Source organism: Eutrema salsugineum, unplaced genomic scaffold, assembly GCF_000478725.1.
Source record: "Eutrema salsugineum unplaced genomic scaffold, Eutsalg1_0 scaffold_2, whole genome shotgun sequence".
Taxonomy (NCBI): domain Eukaryota; kingdom Viridiplantae; phylum Streptophyta; class Magnoliopsida; order Brassicales; family Brassicaceae; genus Eutrema; species Eutrema salsugineum.
The window spans coordinates 2295983-2318268 of NW_006256829.1; the positions used below are offsets into that span (position 1 = coordinate 2295983).

At 37.1% G+C, this 22286-nt stretch overlaps 5 protein-coding genes and 1 non-coding gene across 6 annotated transcripts; 5 read left to right on the top strand and 1 right to left on the bottom strand.

The window, feature by feature from the left end:
* The first annotated feature begins 667 nt into the window (after positions 1 to 667).
* On the top strand, positions 668 to 4200 carry LOC18016894 (protein BONZAI 2). The gene is made up of 16 exons (XM_006399149.2): positions 668 to 969; positions 1062 to 1109; positions 1275 to 1423; positions 1516 to 1564; positions 1643 to 1699; positions 1832 to 2020; positions 2105 to 2239; positions 2318 to 2379; positions 2469 to 2571; positions 2647 to 2761; positions 2873 to 2949; positions 3046 to 3183; positions 3265 to 3429; positions 3535 to 3648; positions 3745 to 3841; positions 3923 to 4200. The coding sequence occupies exons 1-16, from the start codon at positions 811 to 813 to the stop codon at positions 4021 to 4023; spliced, it is 1758 nt and encodes a 585-aa protein (XP_006399212.2). The 5' UTR covers positions 668 to 810; the 3' UTR covers positions 4024 to 4200.
* A 1246-nt stretch (positions 4201 to 5446) lies between these two features.
* Positions 5447 to 6740, top strand: LOC18016895 (ethylene-responsive transcription factor ERF115). The gene is made up of 2 exons (XM_006399150.2): positions 5447 to 5806; positions 6028 to 6740. The coding sequence occupies exons 1-2, from the start codon at positions 5554 to 5556 to the stop codon at positions 6555 to 6557; spliced, it is 783 nt and encodes a 260-aa protein (XP_006399213.1). The 5' UTR covers positions 5447 to 5553; the 3' UTR covers positions 6558 to 6740.
* A 3151-nt stretch (positions 6741 to 9891) lies between these two features.
* TRNAY-GUA lies at positions 9892 to 9977 on the bottom strand. The gene is given in 2 exon segments: positions 9892 to 9927; positions 9941 to 9977. It is a non-coding gene; the product is annotated as a tRNA-Tyr (tRNA).
* A 291-nt stretch (positions 9978 to 10268) lies between these two features.
* Positions 10269 to 12738, top strand: LOC18017763 (calcium-binding mitochondrial carrier protein SCaMC-1). Its single transcript, XM_006399151.2, has 4 exons — positions 10269 to 11056; positions 11288 to 12061; positions 12148 to 12238; positions 12329 to 12738. Exons 1-4 carry the CDS (start codon positions 10654 to 10656, stop codon positions 12504 to 12506), a joined length of 1446 nt encoding a protein of 481 aa, XP_006399214.1. The 5' UTR covers positions 10269 to 10653; the 3' UTR covers positions 12507 to 12738.
* Positions 12739 to 16512: 3774 nt separating this feature from the next.
* On the top strand, positions 16513 to 17568 carry LOC18017764. The gene is made up of 2 exons (XM_024156645.1): positions 16513 to 16701; positions 16920 to 17568. Exons 1-2 carry the CDS (start codon positions 16684 to 16686, stop codon positions 17388 to 17390), a joined length of 489 nt encoding a protein of 162 aa, XP_024012413.1. The 5' UTR covers positions 16513 to 16683; the 3' UTR covers positions 17391 to 17568.
* Positions 17569 to 18111: 543 nt separating this feature from the next.
* Positions 18112 to 20672, top strand: LOC18017765 (calnexin homolog 2). Its single transcript, XM_006399154.2, has 6 exons — positions 18112 to 18327; positions 18428 to 18497; positions 18736 to 19865; positions 19956 to 20027; positions 20118 to 20231; positions 20323 to 20672. The coding sequence occupies exons 1-6, from the start codon at positions 18241 to 18243 to the stop codon at positions 20443 to 20445; spliced, it is 1596 nt and encodes a 531-aa protein (XP_006399217.1). The 5' UTR covers positions 18112 to 18240; the 3' UTR covers positions 20446 to 20672.
* Positions 20673 to 22286: the final 1614 nt, after the last annotated feature.

The window sequence follows — 22286 nt, forward strand, 5'->3', positions numbered from 1 at the left end:
TGTTACATACAGTATGTTCTGTGATTATGCTTTTTGAAAAAGGCTTGTTTGCCTTTCAGGTTGCGAAATCTTTTGGTCATTTACGTAAAATTTATGTCTTTTTATTCACGTCTCCCTCTAAAAGATGCCTTTATTTTGCCCTGATTAAATTCCAGTCACACCGCATTATGCAGAAGAAACTTATAATAATTATAAATTCTAAAAATGCTTATTCCCGTAGAACTATAAACAAAATTATCTTTCAAACGTCGGTTTGTTGTATATATCTGATATATAAAAATAAAAAGGATACTGAAATATGACAATTCTCGATGTGTCAAATCCTTGGACCAAATAAATTACTAGCCCACTATAGTAAATATCATCACGTGACGACTTTGTAATCTCTTACAGTCAATTAAATTGACTCAATTTTTTTGTTATTTGTCGTAAATTGACTCAATTTAATACGTCTACTTTCCAGTTAAATCTAAAAATCGGTAATTATCAAAGAATACGTAGTAATTAACTTTGGTAATACTACAGTTCTAATGTTGTCCAATGTCCTTAATTGCGCAATAATTACCGGCTGTATTTGTCCAATAATTTGATTGATTAAAATAAATAAAAAGAAACGAATAAATGAATGGAGTCAAGACTCGAGACAGATCGTCGACTTGGAAAAACACAGTGGGTCCCATATCACTTCCCCGGTCCAGATTTTTCTCCTCTTCCCTCTTCTTCCTCCTCAAATCTCCTCCTTCTTCTTCTTCTTCTGTGAACTCGCCGTCTAATGATTGTCTCTGCTTCTCGATCCATCTTTTGAGTGATATGGGAAGCTGCTGGTCCGATGGCTCTTACGGTGGTGGTGGAATGGTCGGTGTTGGCGGGACTTCTTCCTCCGCCGCCGCCGGCTTCGCCAGTCCTAACGACGCCGTTGACTACTACCTCAAGTCTCGCGGCTACAACGGCCTCTTCTCTCAGATCGAGGTCCGTTTTCTTTTCTTTTTCTTTTTTTCCTTCCTGACCAAGATTTGAATTCCCGCTTCTCCAACACTTTCATCATGTTTTCTTGTTCGCAGTTATCCTTTTCTGCTTCCAATTTGCGAGACCGGGACGTGATTTCAAAGGTTTGTCTTTGTCTGCTTAGAGAGTATCTAGCTGTCGAAAAAATGGTGTTTTTAGCTAGTTATTGATTCCTAGAAATCGAATTGAAGTGACACATAATGTCGTAAAGGATCTCTGTCTCGAAACCTTAGTTTGCTATTTTTATATAAGATTGCTTGTTATTGCAGAGCGATGCAATGGTGGTTGTTTATATAAAAGGAAGAGATGGAACACTTGCGGAATTGTTCCGCACTGAAGTTGTTTTGAATTCTTTGAATCCTAAATGGATTAAGAAACTTACAATCGGTTATCAGTTCGAGATTGTGCAAACGTTGTTGTAAGTTCCTTGTTTTCGGCTTTTATACGGCTTGAGTCCTAGAAGAAATATTAAAGTTTCACACTTTATGACTCTTTTCCTTTTCTGCTCAGGTTTCGTCTGTATGATATTGACACTCAGTTTCAGAATTCGAGGGAGGAGGTAACTGCATTTCCCTTGTTCTCTTTCCACTGAATGTTAATCACGTTACATTTTATGATTGGCGGATTTTCATTTCAGTTGCTTAAGCTCGACGAGCAACAATTTCTCGGCGAGGCAACATGTACATTGTCTGAGGTATCCACTGCTTAATTATTCTTTTATTTGTTTTAGTTTGGGGACCTCTCTACTGGTTCTTTGAAATTTAATGAAGCAACCTCATTTGCTTGTAAGACTGATTCATACTTCCTGGTCAACTACTGTGTGCAGATTATCACCAAATCAAATAGGACAATTGCCTTAGAACTCATGCATAAAGAAGGTGTTACTGCACAGACTCAGACACAAAACCACGGAAAACTTATCGTCCATGCTGAGGAGTCTCTAGCTTCTAAGACAATGACAGAGATAGTATTTAGGTGCTTGAATTTGGAATCAATGGATCATTTCACTAAAAGTGTAAGCTATTGTATATAATACTCTTTCACCATATTACCAGAATCTACTTCAGGGATAAAATTTAACATGAAGTCTCTTGCTCAGGACCCGTTTTTGGTGATATCTAAGATTGTAGAGCACGGTGCTCCAATCCCGGTCTCTAAAACCGAAGTCTTAAGGAATGATGCCAATCCGCTTTGGAAACCAGTCTGTCTAAGTGTTCAACAAGTGGGGAGTAAGGTAACCAGAGAGGTTTCTTATTATATCTGAGTTTGTCTGAACAGGAAGATGTATCAAATCTCTTTTGTAATCTTGCAGGAGAGCCCACTGGTAATAGAGTGCTTAGACTTTAATGGCAATGGCAATCACAGTCTGATCGGGTAACCACAAACTCTCAGTTGCTTTCATTCTATATGACATTGAGCTGCTTAAGTTGAGATGGTTCTTGTATGTTATTGGGTTTTGCTAGAAAAATTCAGAAGTCACTTTCAGACTTAGAAAAGCTTCATTTGAGTGGCCAAGGAATCAATTTATTCTTACCTACCGGTGTTGGACATAAACATGAAGACAGGGTATGGATGTTCAACGATAAGAGGTTGAATACAATCTAAAAGCAGGAAATCTGATACCATATGCAATTGTCTCAGGCATTAAAGAGCCAGCTTTTCGTGGACAAGTTTACTGAAACTGTTCAGCATACATTCCTAGAGTACTTGGCGTCTGGATTTGAACTGAACTTCATGGTCGCAATTGATTTCACGGGTATGAATTATACCGTGGTAAAAAGATCTGAGAAGGGCAGAGTTTCTCAAGACTCTCTCTCTCTCTAGTGCATTCCCTTTAAACTAATCCACTTGTCCCTTCTTCCATTAGCTTCAAATGGAAATCCTCGCCTCCCAGATTCCTTGCATTACATTGATCCTACAGGACGCTTAAATGCCTACCAGAGAGTAAGGACTCGACATATACAAAGTTTGGTTATTGCTTACCTTTTCTATTTCCTTGTTAAAGAGGTGACTGTGTGTGATGGTCTTTCTTATATTCAGGCAATAGTTGAAGTTGGAGAAGTGTTGCAGTTCTATGACTCTGACAAACGCTTTCCCGCATGGGGTTTTGGAGCTCGTCCTATCGACATCCCTGTTTCACATTGCTTTAACCTCAACGGAAGCAGTACATACTGCGAGGTCTGGCTTTATCTCCAACAAATTTTGGCTCAAATAACAACATGAACTGACTTTCTAACAAATTCCAAAATGTTTTCTCAGGTAGATGGGATTCAAGGCATCATGAATGCCTACAATGGTGCTCTCTTCAACGTCTCTTTTGCAGGGCCTACTCTATTTGGTCCCGTGATCAACGCTGCTGCGACAATCGCAAGCGAGTCACTCGCTCAAAATGCAAGGAGATATTACGTCTTGCTGATAATCACTGTGAGTTAATATCAAAAACATGTTTTCTTTTGTTTCCTTTCTCTGATTCTTGTGTATTTGGTATGTAAAGACAAACGGAAACTAAACTTGTCCGTGTTTTCCTAGGATGGAGTGATAACAGATCTGCAAGAAACGAGAGACGCATTGGTCAGTGCATCGGATCTCCCATTATCAATCCTCATCGTTGGAGTCGGAGGAGCTGACTATAAAGAAATGGAGGTTCTTCCTTAGAAGAAATTGATAACACTACAAATTTTCATTTGAAATGATCGTGTAGAATCTTACACACAGTTATGTGTTGTTATTGTTGTATAGGTACTAGATGGAGACAAAGGGGAGAGATTAGAGAGCTCGAGCGGTCGCGTGGCGTCACGTGATATCGTGCAGTTTGTTGCATTACGAGACATACAATGTGAGAGTCTTGTTGTTGTCTTCTTGATGTAAAAGAAAAACGCAGCGTTTTGGTTGACTGATCATTGTTGTTTGTGTGCAGATGGAGAGGTCTCAGTGGTAGAAGCGCTTCTAGCGGAATTGCCTTCACAATTTTTGACGTACATGAGAAACCGTAATATCACTCCCACTTCTTCTTCTTGATCCACCTCTCTACCCCTGTACATACATCTTCAACACAGCTCTAAACGCTGTCGTTTTTCCTTTGGCTTTTTTTATTTGCTACTTGTCTGGAATTTTTCCATTTCGAGTATGCCACGACAAATCTCTTTCCAGACAAATATTATTTTTATTTAATATAATTATTTTCCCAAATTACTAGTTTGGTTTTGGCATATTCAAAACATGTACTCTTCAACGGTCAACATATTTCAGTTGTTGACTTTCTTGATTTTCTTTGTTAGGATTTAGGTGCTGATTCTTATTTAAGCCCGACTTTAAACGTGAAAGTTGATTTATCTTTACCGTACTTCTAGCTGAAACAAGTAATATGAAACAAATAAATGAAGTCAAGACTACGTATTTAAAAGCATTTTTTAAAATGGTTATGGATCTAAAACTTAAGATTTACGCCAAGTTTGAACTAACGAATTGTAATAATCCGGTTTTATAGTTTCTCAGACTTTGAATCTTGGACTTAGTGTATGCATGTAAAAACGTTTAAGTTGATCACTGGATCAAAAACTTCCACATAAACATGAAGTTTATTAAAGTTAATTATTTCCGGATATAGATGAAATAGCTAGAAAACATTCGTGTATCTAGTAGTAGAAAGAGGCTCCAAAACAACATGTTCAATTCACACGTTTTCTCTTGAGTTAGTGATCATTGTGAACACATGTCTTGGATATATCTATAACTAATTTTGTTTTTCAATCTCTATCCACATCTTTTATCGGAAAGGAAAAAATAAAGATACGACACACGTACGTAAACTCCTCTTTTTTATTTTCCTTTTTAATCTATGAAAAACAATTTTATTATACTCTTATTCCTTAACTTTTTCAGAGAATGTCGTTTACACACACAGAATATATATATGCTTCTTTGTATATAAAATAAACTTCAAAAGAATATAACTTTTTTTTTCTTCGATCCCATGCATGTGTTCCCGAAACGAAACCAGTAACGAATATGTACATGCATGCATTTTCCATCTTTAATTAACTCTTTTTGTCATTTTGGATCTTTATATAGCGTTCATATCTATTTTAAATTATACTGTTAGAGCTTTTTTTAGTAATCTTTATAGATCCATTTCTTAACTTGTTCAGATTCACACGTACGCATCTCCTGCTATAAGCAAAACAAAAAGCCTTTTTCACGCGGTTTTACAGTTTTAACAAGTACACTCATATATAAGTGCATGATTTTTATGTGTCTCGAAAATTATAATAGCTAGAAAAATAAATAAATTTTAAAAAGAAATATGCAAAACTTCAGCTTGACGTTTTGTTATTGTCTTATGTTCACACAGAAAAAAAATGCTCCTATAAAACCTTCAAATTTGTATACCCCAAAACCCTAATTAATATATCTCTTCCACTTTCCTTCTTCGTCTTCTTTGTTTTCAGGTTTAACGCATCCTCTATTCCACTATTTGCAACAATACAAAATCTGAAACCCTAAATTCTAAACCTCCTAAAAAGAGCAGTTTAAAAGATTCCTGCAAAGATGGCGAATCCGAGGAATTATGGGAAGAGGCCCTTTCGAGCCGGTGAATCGGAGGAAAAAAACGGAGCCGATGATGATGAGAACATATTTCCTTTCTTCTCGGCCCGATCCCAATACGACATGCGTGCCATGGTCTCAGCCTTGACTCAAGTCATTGGAAACCAAAGCAGCACTCAGGATAATAACCAACATCACCCTGTTGTGTATAATCAACAGGATCCTATCCAACCGGTTCCTCCTACTCAAGATCAAGGTATATTTACATATAGTGGACTAGTTAGCATATTTATTGCAAATTACAGACTTACAGTTAGTATGTGATGATATGTACATATAAAATGAGCATATGGATCTTTTTACTAGGCGATGAGAACATTAATTCGTGTGTTATTGCAAATTCTTGTAGTGCTGTATATATAAACATATGAGAAATCTACCAAACCTATATATGTGAAATATGTTGGTTGTATAAAGGAAACTTGAGGAAGAGACACTATAGAGGGGTAAGGCAACGACCATGGGGAAAGTGGGCAGCGGAAATTCGGGATCCACAAAAGGCAGCACGCGTGTGGCTCGGGACATTTGAGACCGCTGAAGCTGCGGCTTTAGCTTATGATGAAGCAGCTCTTAAGTTCAAAGGAAGCAAAGCTAAACTAAATTTCCCTGAGAGGGCTCAACTTGCAAGTAACACTAGTACTATTACCGGTCTTCCAAACTATTACTCTTCTAATAATCAAATTTACTACTCAACTCCGCAGACCAATCCGCAAACTATACCGTATAGTAACCAATATCACTATAACCAGTATTATCATCAAGGAGGAAATGTTAACGATGCACTAAGCTATAATTTGGCCGGTGTGGGAACGGTAGGCTCAATGTATAATCATCAGACGTTATCTACTACAACTTCTTCATCTTCTGGTGGATCTTCAAGGCAAGAACAAGATTACGCCAGGTTTTTGCATTTTGGAGATTCTTCATCTCCTAATTCAGGTTTTTGAGATCATCATAAAAGTAATAAGGGACTTTGTGTCGCTTGTTATAATGAGATTATATGTTTCTTGTGTGTTTTGTATTTTCATTATGCGTGTGTTATTTGTGGTCCCTTTTTCAATTTTTTTCTTTCAAGAGTTTTCATGGGGGTCATTGTTCACAACCCTTGGATTTGGATTTATTTAAGGTTTTTTTTGGGGTAATTCCTTTTTGTATTAAAAAATAAATGAACTATATACAAAAAATTACCCTTTAAAGTTATTGGAGCAAACTCAAACAAATACATACAGACATACATACAAATTCATTATTCGTTCGTTTAATTCTAGTCATTCTAATGGACCTATCATATGGCGTGTTAACATATCTTAATTTACAGGTCACATTAGGCGCTCACGCATAGAAATGTTAATATTATGGATTGTATTGTGATGTGACGATAAAATTCCACCGTATAAATAAGACAATCGAAAGCTCTTTCCGAATCATTGGATCAAGCCAAATAGGATATACAATGATTTCTCTTTATCAACAAATAATAGCAAACATGCGCTATATGAATTTATATTCTGATGGTGAATAGTAAGAACACTATCATATGTCATGATTATAATGATTTTACTTGGATAAATTATGAATCATGTTGTTTTATTTTGGTTAGGATTCACATATTCACATAAAATAGATGTGTCGTTTGGCATGCGTAACTAGTGAAGCCAAATAGGATCCTAATTGAATTTTATCTGAACTTATATATGTTTATTAGGGCTCCCGGCTCCTCATTGTCTTCATTATAAAATAAAAATATCTATTGTATGTTTAATAAAAAATTTGCATAGAGTTTTCAAATCGTTTTTTTTTTTTTGCTTAGTTTTCAAATTGTTTGAGATTGGCTCTAATATTAAATGGGATGTAAAATTATATAAATCAATTGAGTTGGAACTCCATAGTTAATGGGTTGTAGATCAAATTTACACGAACATAGTTTCCATTCCACTTTTATTGGACAATTTAAACCTCACTTTTTCTTCTCTTAAGTCATTTTGAATTCACAAAATTGCTACTACGTTTATTATTTGTGTGGGTCAGGATATAGTTAGAATAATCAAATGTTGTATTAGAATTACGTTTACTTTGACATATATTTTGAAAATATAAAGTATAGGACATCCAATATAGCCAGGGTTTCAAAAGTAATAGTACTTCTATTTTTTTGTCGTCAAGTAATAGTACTAATATTAAAACCAGTACAAAGAGACTTTTACAAGCAAATCTAGTTTTTTTTTAGAGAAAACTAAGATGGGATTTGAAGTAACAAGTATGAAAACATGACCAAACCAGATTCCCTAAGCATTTGTTCAACTCCTTGACTTTTGTCAATCCAAAGAGGTTGACTCCTTTTGACCCATGTTTACATATCCCCTCTACTGATTTTAATTTTCAAGTATTCCTTATATTTAATTCAATTTTGTTACAAACATAAATATATATATATATATATACGTTATTTACGGAGATGTGGGAAGTTAATGTGTATGCAGGTCCAGATATATTTATACACATGATGACAATAACTAAAATTTGAAAGGGCAATGCCAATTAGAATTACAGATTCAATGTACATATTGTTTCATAAATGAAAAAATCATTTCGTTTTGAAACTTGAAACTCGTTTTTCTTATCATCATATCACTTGAAATGATGATAATGAATTCCGTTTTTATTAAAAATACTTTCCGACCAACGCGTCATCTCCTCTTTCTTTTGTCTATAATTATTTTGTTGAACCATTCTTTTGATTTATTTCGTGTTTCTTAGTTATTTACATACTACCGTAAAGGCCTAAACTGTTTGTGCCTCGGCCGCCGACAACAATCTGTACTTCAAGACATTCGTGGAACTTCAAAAAGCATTATTATTCTATACAATAAAATATTCCCCACGCGCGAATGTAGCGCGTGAAGACACCGCCATTACGAAAGCGAAGCCGAGTCTTTTTTTTTTTTTTTTTTTTTTTTTGTCAAGCCGAATTGTAGTTTGTATATATATAGTAAGGTGGTTGTCGCTGACTAGCCAATTTCAATTTCACATGTATATGCGACAAACAAAAAAAGTTATTTGTTCTTTCGTCGGATGGTTAAAAATGTTTATCCCATGGGAAGTAAATCGTTGATATAACTGAATATGTTTGTTGTGAGGATTTTTTTTTTTGGTAAAATGTAGTGAGGGTTTTCTAAGACATAAACGATATAGCCGGTGTCTGAGATATACTTTATATTTTTAAAAATATTCGTCTGTGGAAAACCTATTAGCCTAATAAAATTTGTTAAAGGTAAGCAATTAACTAATTAGGTAGCCTGAGCATTTTTGCAATAAATAGTTTTGGATCAAAATTGCGATACCCTGAGCATTTTTGTAAATATTTCTTAAAAATACAATTTACGAGTACAACAATTACAAAGGTCACCTAGCTCGTCTTTCATATAAAAATACAAAGAACACATGGCAAATGATAAACATTCAATCAAACGTGTTAATGCTCAGATTATTTGATATGAGGTTCAGATACCGAGCGTTGCTTACAAAACAATTCAAATTATTAAACACGGATACAATGATCATCCCGACAAACAGAATATAAGAGAAAGTCAATAAATTAAAATGTACAGTTGACGTTAACGGAAATGGGAATGGCCGCACGCACGCCGGCCTCTGCACCGCCCTTTCAACCTTTGCGGCCGTCTAAGCTCTCACATATCTCAACCACTTCCTTTTCCACCATTTTCAAACTTATCGGCCCAAATACATATATGTATGCATGCAAACATACTTATATATATATACAAAATAAAATAAAATAAAAAGAGGTATATGTGTTTTTGCCTATTTCCTTCGACCGCAGATGTTTGAATTTCACCGACTCACTCATTAATTGTTATATAAGCAGCCCACTTCAACTTCCCAAATAGTCTAGCCCATTTTAGATTAACCCAAATCGCTGTGTAAATCACACGGTTTAAGTTTTTTTCTTCTAAACCTCACCTTTTCAAATTTTAAGAAGAACAAATCATTACTCTGTTTTTCACTTTTTTGTGTTCACGGTGAGGATTGTCGGTGAAAGCATGCACCTCATGTTGAAAGAAAATATGTATAATCATAGATTCATGGGAAACATGTTTTATGGGAACGAAGAACATATCTGTTAGAAAAATGAAGGAAGAAAGAGAATCTCATGAGCTGTTAATGAGAGGTCTTTTTTTTTCGTAGAAGAAAAGCGGAGAACATAATACATAAAATATCTTTTGAGTCCACTTTAATGACACAAAAATAAAAAGCAAAAAATCCGACCTGCCGGAATCGAACCAGCGACCTAAAGATTTGCTGTCACAGACTACAGTCTTCCGCTCTACCAACTGAGCTAAGGTCGGTTGTTGATTATTGATCGAACTAAAATTAAAATCAACTTATTGCGCTAGCAGTCTTGTTCTCCAATTTCCAAACCGGAGACAAAACCGGCGCGAAGATCGCTACCCTCTTGTTGTATCAAAATCAAATTTACGGTCAAACACAGTTGACCATTTCGGTTTTCGTTCAAACCGGATACGCACGGTCTCAATTTGACTGATTCGCACGTGCCGTGTGGAAATGCACGTGGAAAACCTGTCGCAAAATAGAAAAGGCAGAGGCGAGGGAGGGAAGATAGAGAGATTGGGGGATATGCTATCGTCACTTGCGGTTGACAGATGACGCCGGATTTTCCTTCACCGGCCGTCGTTTAAAGCCAGAGCCCTGAGCGTAACTCACACACACACCGACTCCATTCGAAGTGTAGTTGTTTTCCAAAGTTTGAATATTTTTATTGGGTTTGAATTTTGGGGATTTGTGTTTCGTCTTGTACGGGAGGACTCTTTCGGTGTTGTTGAGGTCGTCTTCCTCAAAACCCAGGACCAGAAATTTCACTCTTTTGAAGTCTCAGGGTCATCTCTCCTGTATAAATACGCGAGACGATGAACGATTCGTAGAATCATTCAAAGTTCCCGGTGAAACATTCTAATTTTTGTTTTTTTTTTCATCTGGGCAATCTCGATTGATCGCGAATCAGCAATGGAGTCGGCGAAATCGAAGCCCAAATACCGCAACCCGATGAAGAAACCTGTATCGGTCACGATGGAGCATGTTCTGTTGGCGTTACGAGAGACCAACGATGAGAGGGAGATTCGGATTCGCAGTTTGTTCGACTTCTTCGACAATTCGAACCTAGGGTTCTTAGACTACGCTCAGATCGAGAAGGGTCTGGCTTCGCTTCAGATTCCTCCCGAGTACAAGTACGCTAGGGATTTGTTTAGAGTCTGCGACGCCAATCGAGATGGACGCGTGGATTACCACGAGTTTCGTCGCTACATTGACGCTAAGGAGCTTGAGCTTTACAGGATTTTCCAGGCCATTGATGTCGCTCACAATGGCTGCATTTTGCCTGAGGAGCTATGGGAGGCTCTTGTTGACGCCGGTATGTGATTCCATTTCTACTGTTACTATTACAAACAATGAACAACAATCTAATTAGTTTTCATTGATCCATCTGATGTAAATTTCGGACCTTTATGGGGTTTGTGGATTTTGATTGTTTACAGCTTGTTCTTGGTTAATCGGTCTTGTTGTAATCTTTTGCTGAAGCTTTCTATGTTTTGATTGTTGACTATCTCCAACCTATATAAGCCCCACAGTGGTGTTCTTGTAGGAATTGAAATCGATGATGAGGAACTCGCTCGTTTTGTGGAGCATGTTGATAAGGACAACAACGGAACTATAACATTCGAAGAGTGGAGGGATTTTCTTTTGTTATACCCTCACGAAGCCACCATTGAAAACATATATCACCACTGGGAAAGGGTGTGCTTGATAGACATCGGGGAGCAAGCTGTTATACCAGATGGTATAAGCAAACATGTCAAAAGAAGCAGATTACTTCTCGCAGGAGGACTAGCCGGAGCTGTTTCTAGGACTGCTACCGCACCTCTAGATCGCCTGAAAGTTGTTTTGCAAGTTCAAAGGGCACACGCAGGCGTCCTCCCAACCATTAAGAAGATATGGAGAGAAGATAAGGTGATGGGTTTCTTCAGAGGTAATGGTTTAAATGTCATGAAGGTTGCTCCTGAAAGCGCCATTAAGTTTTGTGCTTACGAAATGCTCAAACCCATCATTGGGGGAGAGGAAGGTGATATTGGTACAAGCGCGAGGCTTCTGGCTGGTGGAATGGCTGGTGCAGTGGCTCAGACCGCTATTTACCCTATGGATCTCGTCAAAACTCGGTTACAGACTTGTGTAAGTGAAGGTGGAAAGGCACCGAAGTTGTGGAAGCTCACAAAGGATATTTGGGTTCAAGAGGGACCTCGGGCGTTCTACAAGGGTCTCTTTCCTTCTCTTCTTGGGATTATCCCATATGCAGGAATCGACCTAGCTGCTTATGAAACGCTAAAAGACTTGTCCAGAACATATATCCTTCATGACACCGGTTAGAGCATCAAAGTCTTAGCTCCTTATTGTTCTTTGCATATGATTGTTTTCTGAGATATACTGAAACAGCTTCAAATTCTGCAGAACCGGGTCCTCTGATACAGCTCAGCTGTGGAATGACGTCAGGAGCTCTTGGAGCATCATGTGTTTACCCGTTACAGGTTGTAAGAACAAGGTAAAAACAAAAAACTCAGAAGGTTGCAATCTAATGTGTTTCCATTCTTGTCTGTGACTGTTTTAACAAGTTTGATCCTTCTCCTATCAGAATGCAAGCGGATAGTTCAGAGACTACGATGAAGCAAGAGTTTATGAAAACGATGAAAGGCGAAGGTCTGAGAGGTTTCTACAGAGGACTCCTACCCAATCTTCTCAAAGTAGTTCCAGCCGCAAGCATTACATACATAGTTTATGAAGCTATGAAGAAAAATATGGCTCTTGATTAGCCGATACAAATTTTCTCGGGGTCAGTCATTCTTTTTTGTTCCCAAGAGGCAGGGCTCTTGATTTTTCATTAGAATTTGTAAAAGAGTAAATTTTAATGTTGGTTTATATATTTTTTTTCGTAGACATACAAACTATACGTCTCTTCTTCTTACCGTTGATTTATGTTTCTCAACTAACCGGTTTTTTTATGATCTTTTACACTTCGATCTCAACATATATTTTTTAGTATACTCCATGATATTGATAACGATGTTATACCTAAGCATTTGTTTATTTTGAATGTTATTTTAACTTTAACATGATCTATTTTCAAATTCAGTGCTTTAAAATTTACTGAAGTATTTTAATTCTATTTTTTAGGATAGAAGTAAGTCAGTAACAGTAGATAAAATATTGTTATATTTCAAAAAATTTTCAATTATTTAGTGTAGTTTTTATTTTCCTCATCGTTATACTTCTATTCATATCAATGTAGAATTAACAGGAAAAAAACTTGTGAATGGCAACTTGGATAAAGATAGTTTTTAAAGAAACAGCAAGATTGTAAAGATTTTCTCAAAAAGAAAAAGACAAGATTGTAAAGCTATTACAAGCAAACGGAATACTTATCGTCAGAGAATCAACACATCACCGGAGAGTTCACCGGAGAAGCACCGGAAGAAGAAAAAGACAGAAAACCAAATTTACGAAAAGAAGAAAGGCGTAGCCTTCCCTTTGCCTCTGATGACTTGCCGTTTGTGTCTCTCCCCTGTTAACCAGAACAGAGAAAGATAACGGAACCGAGTTAACTCCCGTTAACCGTAGCTCGAAAGGCTTTTTACGCCATCTTCTTTTTCCGTTTCTTCCTCCATATCTTTTGCTCTTCTTTAGATTATTGACAAAGAGAGATAAAACGTTGGTGTTCCTTTTATTCTTCTGCGTCCATTGTCACTCCATTTATAATGCTTCATTTGATCCCATATCCAAACAATAAACAATAATCAATAATTAGTTTTATTTCAACCCATGGAATCTTTTTAAAAGTTATACCTAACTCCAGTAAAAATTTAATGAACACTTCAATAATGTGCATGGTTTACTTTTAAAAGAAATCCAATGTGCATTATTGCATGGTATAAGATATTAAAGCGAGACAGTCATATTTAACCCAATATTTATAACTGATTTATCAGTAACAAGTAAAAAACGGTTCGAAACAACTAGTTTTTTTTTTTTTTTTACTAGTTTTTTTGGTTGAAATGGTTTGATTATGTTTTTTAAGTTCAACGCTTTCAAAGTCTAATTTCTTAGAAAATACATCATGATGCCTTGCATGGTGTTTTTAAAAAAAAACAAATTACTCAGATAACAATTACACAAGTTAGTCAACTGGTAGCTTTGGCTTTATAGTAGATCATCATTAATTAATTTATCTAAAATTTCTATGTAAATCAAAGTTTTTTCTAAACAATTTTAGAGGAAAATCAGTTAACATAAAACTTAATTAGTATAAGTTTCGGTCGGCAGTATTACAGAGTGCCAGAATCACATAATTTGTTTTATTTTTTCTTATTTTTGCATGATTTACAGAATTATTAGATGGAGAAAACTAAATTCAATTATGAAAGATTTGGCAATTTCATTATTATTATTAATCTTTAAATAACTGAAACTGCTAAAAGAAACCATGATCCAACATTTTTTTATGAAATAGCAACAAAGTTTTAGTATTATTCATTTAATGGATAGTGCAAAATCTACGATATATATAAGCCTTGGTGTTGAAGGTAGTGGCGAAATATATATTCGGAAAAACTATATGATTATGAGAACAAATAATGAAAAATATATGACAATAAGTATTGTAGATAGAAGAAATTAATTTATAGTTTTTGTTTATCTTCCACTTGTCGGAATTATATACTAATGTATTATCTAAAGATCGCAGCCTTAACTATTCCTTGTTGCTGTCTTTCGTTACTATTTTTTCTTGTTTTTTCACAAAGTTTTTTCATTTAACTACATTAAATGGCATATATATATATATAGCTATATACTTATTTATTAATATTTTATATTACGGACAATAACCAGGTATTGTGCAAAGAAAAAAACATTTGATTGGTATTATTCTGAAAGAACTTAAAAACATAGATCTACCCCCAAAATTATATACAGTCATTAAATCTAGTACGGCAATGCAATACATATGCCTGCATGACTATAAATTAGTAGGTTTGTGGGGAAAAATATATACTTATATGATAATCTTATCCTTGCATATCGTAAAGATAATCTATGAATGATTATAGTAAGCAACCCGAAATAGTAATACAAAGAAATAGAGGACCACATGTGCGTCCTAGTGCGATTGCTTTGCATCCCCTTTCCCAAATAAATACTAGTAATTTTCAATACAAATTAATGGTTAGATGCTAGCTAGGTGATTATGAAATTTATGAAATGCGAAGAAATTGTTGTCTTCTTCTTCTTACTTTTGTGTTAATTTCTCTATAACAATTATAAACACAAGCGAGTTATATTTATTATATCGTCATCTCCACTAAGAAAAACACATTATATAGATATCTACAAATAAACAAACCATACTTTTCGTAAAATACTTATTTTCTAAGCAGGTGATCCAGTTTAGTGGTCATACGAGGACCACTTTGCTCATCGGCTCATCCTGTCATCCAACTGACAGTGAGTTTGTTAAAAGGTATTATCGTAGTAAATTTACTCGAACCCTAATCTACAATATACATAGATATCACTGATTCACTATATAAAGTAGCAATGGGTTCTGACTAATTCGTGAAGTCAAAAATTTCCACTATTTTTGGTGCACAATTAAGTGAGGAGTTTGTCCACGCTTCTTTGAGCATTAGTTTTGTTTGTGTGTGATCTTCTAATAAGCTAAATTTGTCGTTTTTTTTTCTTTTGTCGGCAACGAATTTTCTGATTTTTATCTAATAAAAGTAACATCACTAGCTGTCAAGCTTTATGTATTAAGTAAAAAATCACGAGACAAGGGGAAAGAAAATTCATCGTTGAGAAAGAAACGAAAAGTATAGGGAATGAATGTGAATATGGTTATATATATCGTATACATTTAATTAATTTGTAGACCTTTCTTTATATAGAATTGTATAGCTCTTTACAACGGTTTATTCTATAACAAAAATACCAAAAGGACAATAATCGCGTCGAATAAGCACTAGTCCCACTAAAGTGGGAGCTAGTAAGCACCAAGCACTAATTCAACTCGTATCAATTTATCATATATAAATCAATGTAAATTTAGCTTTAATTCCTTATTGAGAAAGTTTTGTACCACTTTAGTTACGTCTTATCGCAAAAGTCACACGTTTCTTCTACAATTCTTTAACATATTGATTACAACTGCAATGTACTAATCAAATAGAGAAGAACACTATAAAATGTATTTATGCTTCCATTATTTTCATAAATATACACAACTTCTGAGTTTTTTTAGGAAAAATCTAAGAATGGAATATTTTGGTCGACTTAATACTCATACTAATCATCAAATTTATTTCAAGCTCTCGACTAAAACATACGTTAATAGAATTAGAACACTATATACTAACTGAATAACCTAAAAGCACAAAGAATCATTAGCCCTCGTAAAGTTGAATTTGTTTTAAATCCAAAAAAAAAAGACGAACATATTTATTATAGAAGAGTCTTTACTACTAGCAGTATTGTCGATGGAGTACGCGTGTCACTGGTATGATCATACGTAAACATGGTCTTATCCGTAGATCTAGTAAAGCAATTCATGATTAACCTTCTGATTAATAATTTAATTAAATCTCCATGTCCTTTTTTATTTAATCTGGCAGAACCAAGACCAATGAAGAGGAAAATTATGGAGTGAAATCCTAATTATAAGGAATCTGATGTGACGTGGATCTTCAAGACACTTCCACGAATTAGACTGCATGTTCCTGAATGCTTACACGTGTTCTTATAACCTTCTACATCTCTCTTCTCAACTCCAGGTGTCTCCATTTTCCTTTATATCAGACAACCTAAACACTCCCAAATATTATTAATTATCCAACACAATAAGTAGGAATCTAGAGCTAGCCCAAAGACGTATCTTGCTCTTATTTTCAGCTAATTTCGATCGTTTAATTTGCTCTTAAATCCTCTCTTCAAGAACAAGCCATGGCGGTTCGATCAACAGTAAGCACCCTAATAGTTTTTGATCATTTTGATAGTGTTTTTAACGGATTTACCAAAGTCTAGCATTTAAAGTTGGAATTAGGTTGTAGTACCACTGTGAAATGAAACCGGTTAATCCAACCGCATATAGGATGAAATACGTCGTCGTTTCATTGTGGTTCGTGGGTCCTCATGGTGTGTGTTTTGACTTTTTTCTGTTTTGTCATTATATGGTTAAGGGTCACTTGAAAAGTATGGTGCAAAGGTTAAGAACTTACACGACACCCAAATCCAAAGCATACGCTACAGCGGCGGCAGAGTACGGTGGCCAAAGACCAGCCACCACAACTTCGGCGGCAACAAAAGGTGACTTTGTACCCGTTTACGTCTCCATCGGAATGATTTCACTGTCGGTGTCGTTTGGTCTCTACACGGCGTATCTTCATCTCCACGAAAACCCAAGCGTACGTGTCAACAAGAAGACAAGGGAGACTGTTCCCGAGGTTGAGGATCCCGACAGGGTCCTTAACGAAGCGGAACGGTTAGCCAACAGGTCGTGGTTCAGGAAAGTAGCTCACGTTCAAGAGTTTGACAAGCACGATGTTATTCCCGACCCAATCAGGAAAGACGAGTTCGCTCATAAACCTCGTGCAGTGACGCTTAAGGATGTTGGTGTTGATCCTAAATTGTCGGCAGCTACGGGTCATTGAGCTTTTTAATTAAAGGGACCCGGTTTATGTTTCTGTAACTCCCATGTTTTTTTCTTTCTTTGTATTCAATAAAACAACTCGTTGACGAGGTGAAGAGTTCTAAGATGGGTCGATCAATGTTTTATCATGTATATGTGTTTCTGAGATGTTTTAAGAGTAACAACACAATTTGAATAACACCATGTATATATTTTGTGAAATGTTGTTCTAAGAGTAACCAAACAATTTGAATGTGTTATTGGTTTACCTCTAGAGCATATATGTACATATTTAATCAAAATTTGGTTCTGAAATCAGTAGTTATTGTTCAATTTCGATTTTTCTTATTTGTTTTTGGTTTAATTTTGTTTCGAGTATGTAATTCAACAGGAGTATTTTAGGCTTTTAGCCAAGTTCAAACTCGAAATCGTAGTTTAACCAGTCTTTCCGGTTTAGTTTGCCTGACCACCTAAAATAGTCCGAGGATTTGATAAAGTATGAAAACAGATTGGATTAATACTATTACGGGCTTAAGGCCCAATACGTAGATCCAGGTGGGTAAGAACTTTGCAGGTACGTATTACTACTAGGTGATAGATGACGTGGGGGCCTATGATAGGCTATCGTCGCGTGGCGAGTGATATTTTTTGGCAGAGGACCCTCAAAATGACGTGGCGGCCTATGATAGGCTAACGTCGCGTGGCGAGTAATATTCATTGGCAGAAGACTCTCAAAATGACGTACACGAAGAGGATGAAGAGTATATGTATCTGTAGAGAAAACTGGAAGCTGCGGGAGAAAAATCTGATTTCTCATCTCTGATCTCTGATCTGATCTACTCTTCTTTTCTATTCGATCTTTGATTGCGAGGATGAGAGAACGGACTCTTACATTCGTTTCAGTGCTTCTTGTAGCTTTGGTTTCGTTTCAGAGTCTCTGCTACTGTGACGAGCAAACGGTAAATAGGGTCACTATCGTTGGAACGTTTCTGTTTTAAGATCTGTTCATTGAATTCATAGTAGTAACCTAATCTTTGGTTCTGTTTGTTTTTTGTTCAGATCCTCTATGAATCGTTCGACGAGCCATTTGATGGTCGCTGGATCGTATCGGAGAAACCTGAATACCAAGGTAAATCTTTCGATGTTGTAGAGAATCAAATCAAAATTTTGTGATGGAAGTTGAAGTCAGATGGGACACTGAATCTCGGGATTTTTATGATTCTGATTTTGGTTATAATCATTGTTTATATGCTCGGTAGTTTACTTTTGGAACAAATTTAGAAATGTTCGCTTTTTTACTGGAAGTGGAAATTGTGAATCTGGTATTTGTCTTGTCTAAAGATTTGCTTCTTGTTTGTACACTTCAGGTGCGTGGAAGCACGAGAAGAGCCAAGGGCATGACGATTACGGGCTTCTCGTTAGTGAGAAAGCTAGAAAGTACGGGATAGTGAAAGAGCTTGATGAGCCTCTTAACCTCAAGGAAGGAACTATTGTTCTGCAATACGAGGCTCGTTTCCAGGAAGGCCTTGAGTGTGGTGGTGCTTACATCAAGTACCTTCGCCCTCAAGAAGCTGGATGGGTACCTAAAGGCTTTGATAATGAGTCTCCTTACTCCATCATGTTTGGACCTGACAAGTGTGGTGCTACCAACAAGGTGCATTTCATCTTGAAGCACAAGAACCCCAAGAGCGGCGAGTACGTCGAGCACCATCTCAAGTTTCCTCCTTCTGTTCCATTTGATAAGCTTTCTCATGTCTACACTGCAATCTTGAAACCCGACAATGAAGTGAGGATTTTGGTCGATGGAGAGGAGAAGAAGAAGGGTAATTTACTTTCTGCTGAGGACTTTGAGCCTCCGTTGATCCCTTCCAAGACCATCCCTGATCCAGAGGACGAGAAGCCAGAAGACTGGGATGAGAGAGCCAAGATCCCTGATCCCAACGCTGTGAAGCCTGACGACTGGGATGAGGATGCACCAATGGAGATCGAAGATGAGGAAGCTGAGAAACCCGAAGGATGGTTGGATGATGAGCCTGAAGAGGTTGAAGACCCCGAGGCAAGCAAGCCGGAAGATTGGGATGATGAGGAAGATGGTGAGTGGGAGGCTCCCAAGGTTTCCAACCCCAAGTGTGAGGCAGCACCTGGATGTGGAGAATGGAAGAGACCGATGAAGAGGAACCCTGCTTACAAGGGCAAATGGAGCTCGCCTCTTATAGACAACCCTGCTTACAAGGGAATCTGGAAACCCAGAGACATTCCAAACCCTGACTATTTTGAGCTTGATAGACCGGATTTCGAGCCCATTGCAGCCATTGGGATAGAGATCTGGACAATGCAAGACGGTATCTTATTTGACAACGTCTTGATAGCTAAAGACGAGAAGGTCGCAGAGACCTACAGACAAACCACATGGAAACCCAAGTTTGATGTTGAGAAAGAGAAACAAAAGGCAGAGGATGAAGCTGCTGCTGAGGCAGACGGTCTCAAGAGTTACCAGGTAAATCAATATTCCCTACAAAACATCTCATTTATATAAAATAGCCTTGTTATCATTTTTACTTAAATATGTTTGTGCATTTTGGTGCAGAAGAAGGTGTTCGACCTCTTGTACAAGGTTGCAGACATTTCTTTCTTAAGTGCGTACAAGTCAAAGATCATGGTAAGCAATAATTTTCCAAGACGTAAAGAACATATTTATTGTATCAAGAAGAAGCTTCCATTGAGAATCTGCAATTTCCCTTTTTTGTAGGAACTCATTGAGAAAGCTGAAACACAGCCAAACTTAACCATCGGTGTCCTCGTGTCCGTTGTGGTCGTCTTCGTCTCCCTCTTCTTTAAGCTCATCTTTGGTGGTGGTGCAAAGGTAAAAACATGTTAAAAGCTGTGTCAATTGTGTCATTGGATGGTGGTCGTCGTTTGGTTGTAACGAAAATTTGTGGGGTGTTATTTTGTAGGTTAATGTCGAAAAGAAGAAACCGGAAAGCAGAACTGAGACCTCGACGAGCGAGGCGAAGACAGAGGAGAAGGAAGAAGCGGCGCCTGCACCACGAAAGAGACAGACAAGACGTGAGAGTTAGAAGAAGCAAAGGGGTAGATTTTGAATTTTGGGCTTTTGTTTTTTTTTTTTTGTTTTTATCGCCAATCCGGTTGTTCGGATAGACAGTAGTGAAATTGATATAAAGACAAGATTGTATGTTTTTTTTTTTTTGGCGTTTTATTTCACTTGAATCTGATTGTGGATCAAACAACAACATATTGAGTTGATAATGATAACCAATGGGATTATCGTCGGCATTATTTATCATCATCAAGTATTTTGGTTTTGATCATCCTATTCTATTCGTCATAATTTACCTAAATAAATATCCTCGGGACTTTAGATAAAAGTAAGGGACTTTCTAGTTTCTATTTTACAAATAAGAAAACTAAGTGGAAATACCATACCCAAAGAAAGGGGCATCTCCATAAAAGAGAAACCAAACTGCAGATGATGAGGATCACATATTAAAGATCGATGCTAATCGAAAACAAAGTTAAGTCAGTACAGAGATTTTGGCCACACGTAATAAATAAGAGTTTTGAAAAACGTTTTTCTTCGCACAAAGACGTCCTGCTCCCAGATTGTAATGTGCAAGTGATCTCAATGACTTGCCCGTCGTTGATGGTTTGGACCAGAAGCCGTGACCGTAGACAAGCCCTGAAGAAGGTGTGACAGCTAATTAGGTACAAGTCAAGTCAAACGAGGGGGGAAAAAAAAAAAAGAGGAGAAAATATTACCGAATGTTGAGAGAGAAACTGGTTTTCTGGAACAAGTTCAAAATTGTGTCTCGGATGAGACATTCGAGGCATTGAAGGCGGCATATGCTGCCTTTGTGTTGTAAGCTTTTCAACCTCCATGTTAGCAAAATAGCGCATCTCCACTCCCTTGTCCTGACTTTCCATTTGAAGAAGATTAGAAAGAGTCTCAACAATGGTCTTCTCCGTATAGCCAGAGGGAACCACTAATACTCTCCCATGACCATGAGAAATCTGAGAGACCGGAAGTGGAGGTGGCACATGCAGACCAGGCGGCATTTGTGATGGTACAGGGTTTAAAAAGTATCCATGTGGTGTAAACTTTTCATCCTCCCTGTTTGCAAAATAGTCAAGACCACCAACGAGAGCATGCATCTCCTCCACTCCCTCCTGAAGAAGATTGAAAAAGCCCTCAACAACGGTCTTCTCCTTACAATCAGAGGAAAGCCCCCATAATACTCTCCCATACGCAGAAACAAGCCGATTGAAAAAACTGAACCAATCATTTGACTTGATAAAGTCAAACTGAGGGTCCGGGAACAACAACAGTCTCTTCCTCAAACCATGCATGAAAGTCTGACCATACCGAGCCACAAACTGCGCTGTGAGCTTAATAACACCAAGCTGCTTGCGCGTGATCCCTTGAGGATATACAAGTGGATAATCTCGAGGTGGTAGAATATCATCAGGCTCCTTGACTAGAGGATGATGATGAAGATGCGGTTTTGCATCATCAGTAGCAGCTGGAGCATCATCAGGCAGACCTGCAGACAGCATTTGTGATGAAATGCGTCCAGGTGGTGACAACTGTCGAGAACCCTTGCTAGCGAAAAAGTCAAGACCGCAGGAGAAAGCATGCAAATCGATAATCTCCTCCTCTTGATCCTCCTCCTGCTTTTCCCCTTGAAGAAGATTGAAAAACCCCTCAAGAGCGGTCTCGTTGCAAGCAAGGTGATTCCAGGGGACCTTTAGGTTAGGCCTTAAAACTCTCGCATACGCATCAACAAACCCAAGGAAAACACTGAACCTACTGCTATCACTTGTCTTGATAAAATCAAACTGAGGGTTTGGGTTCGAAGTCACACTAATCATCAAATCACGACAGAAAGACATGCCATACCTC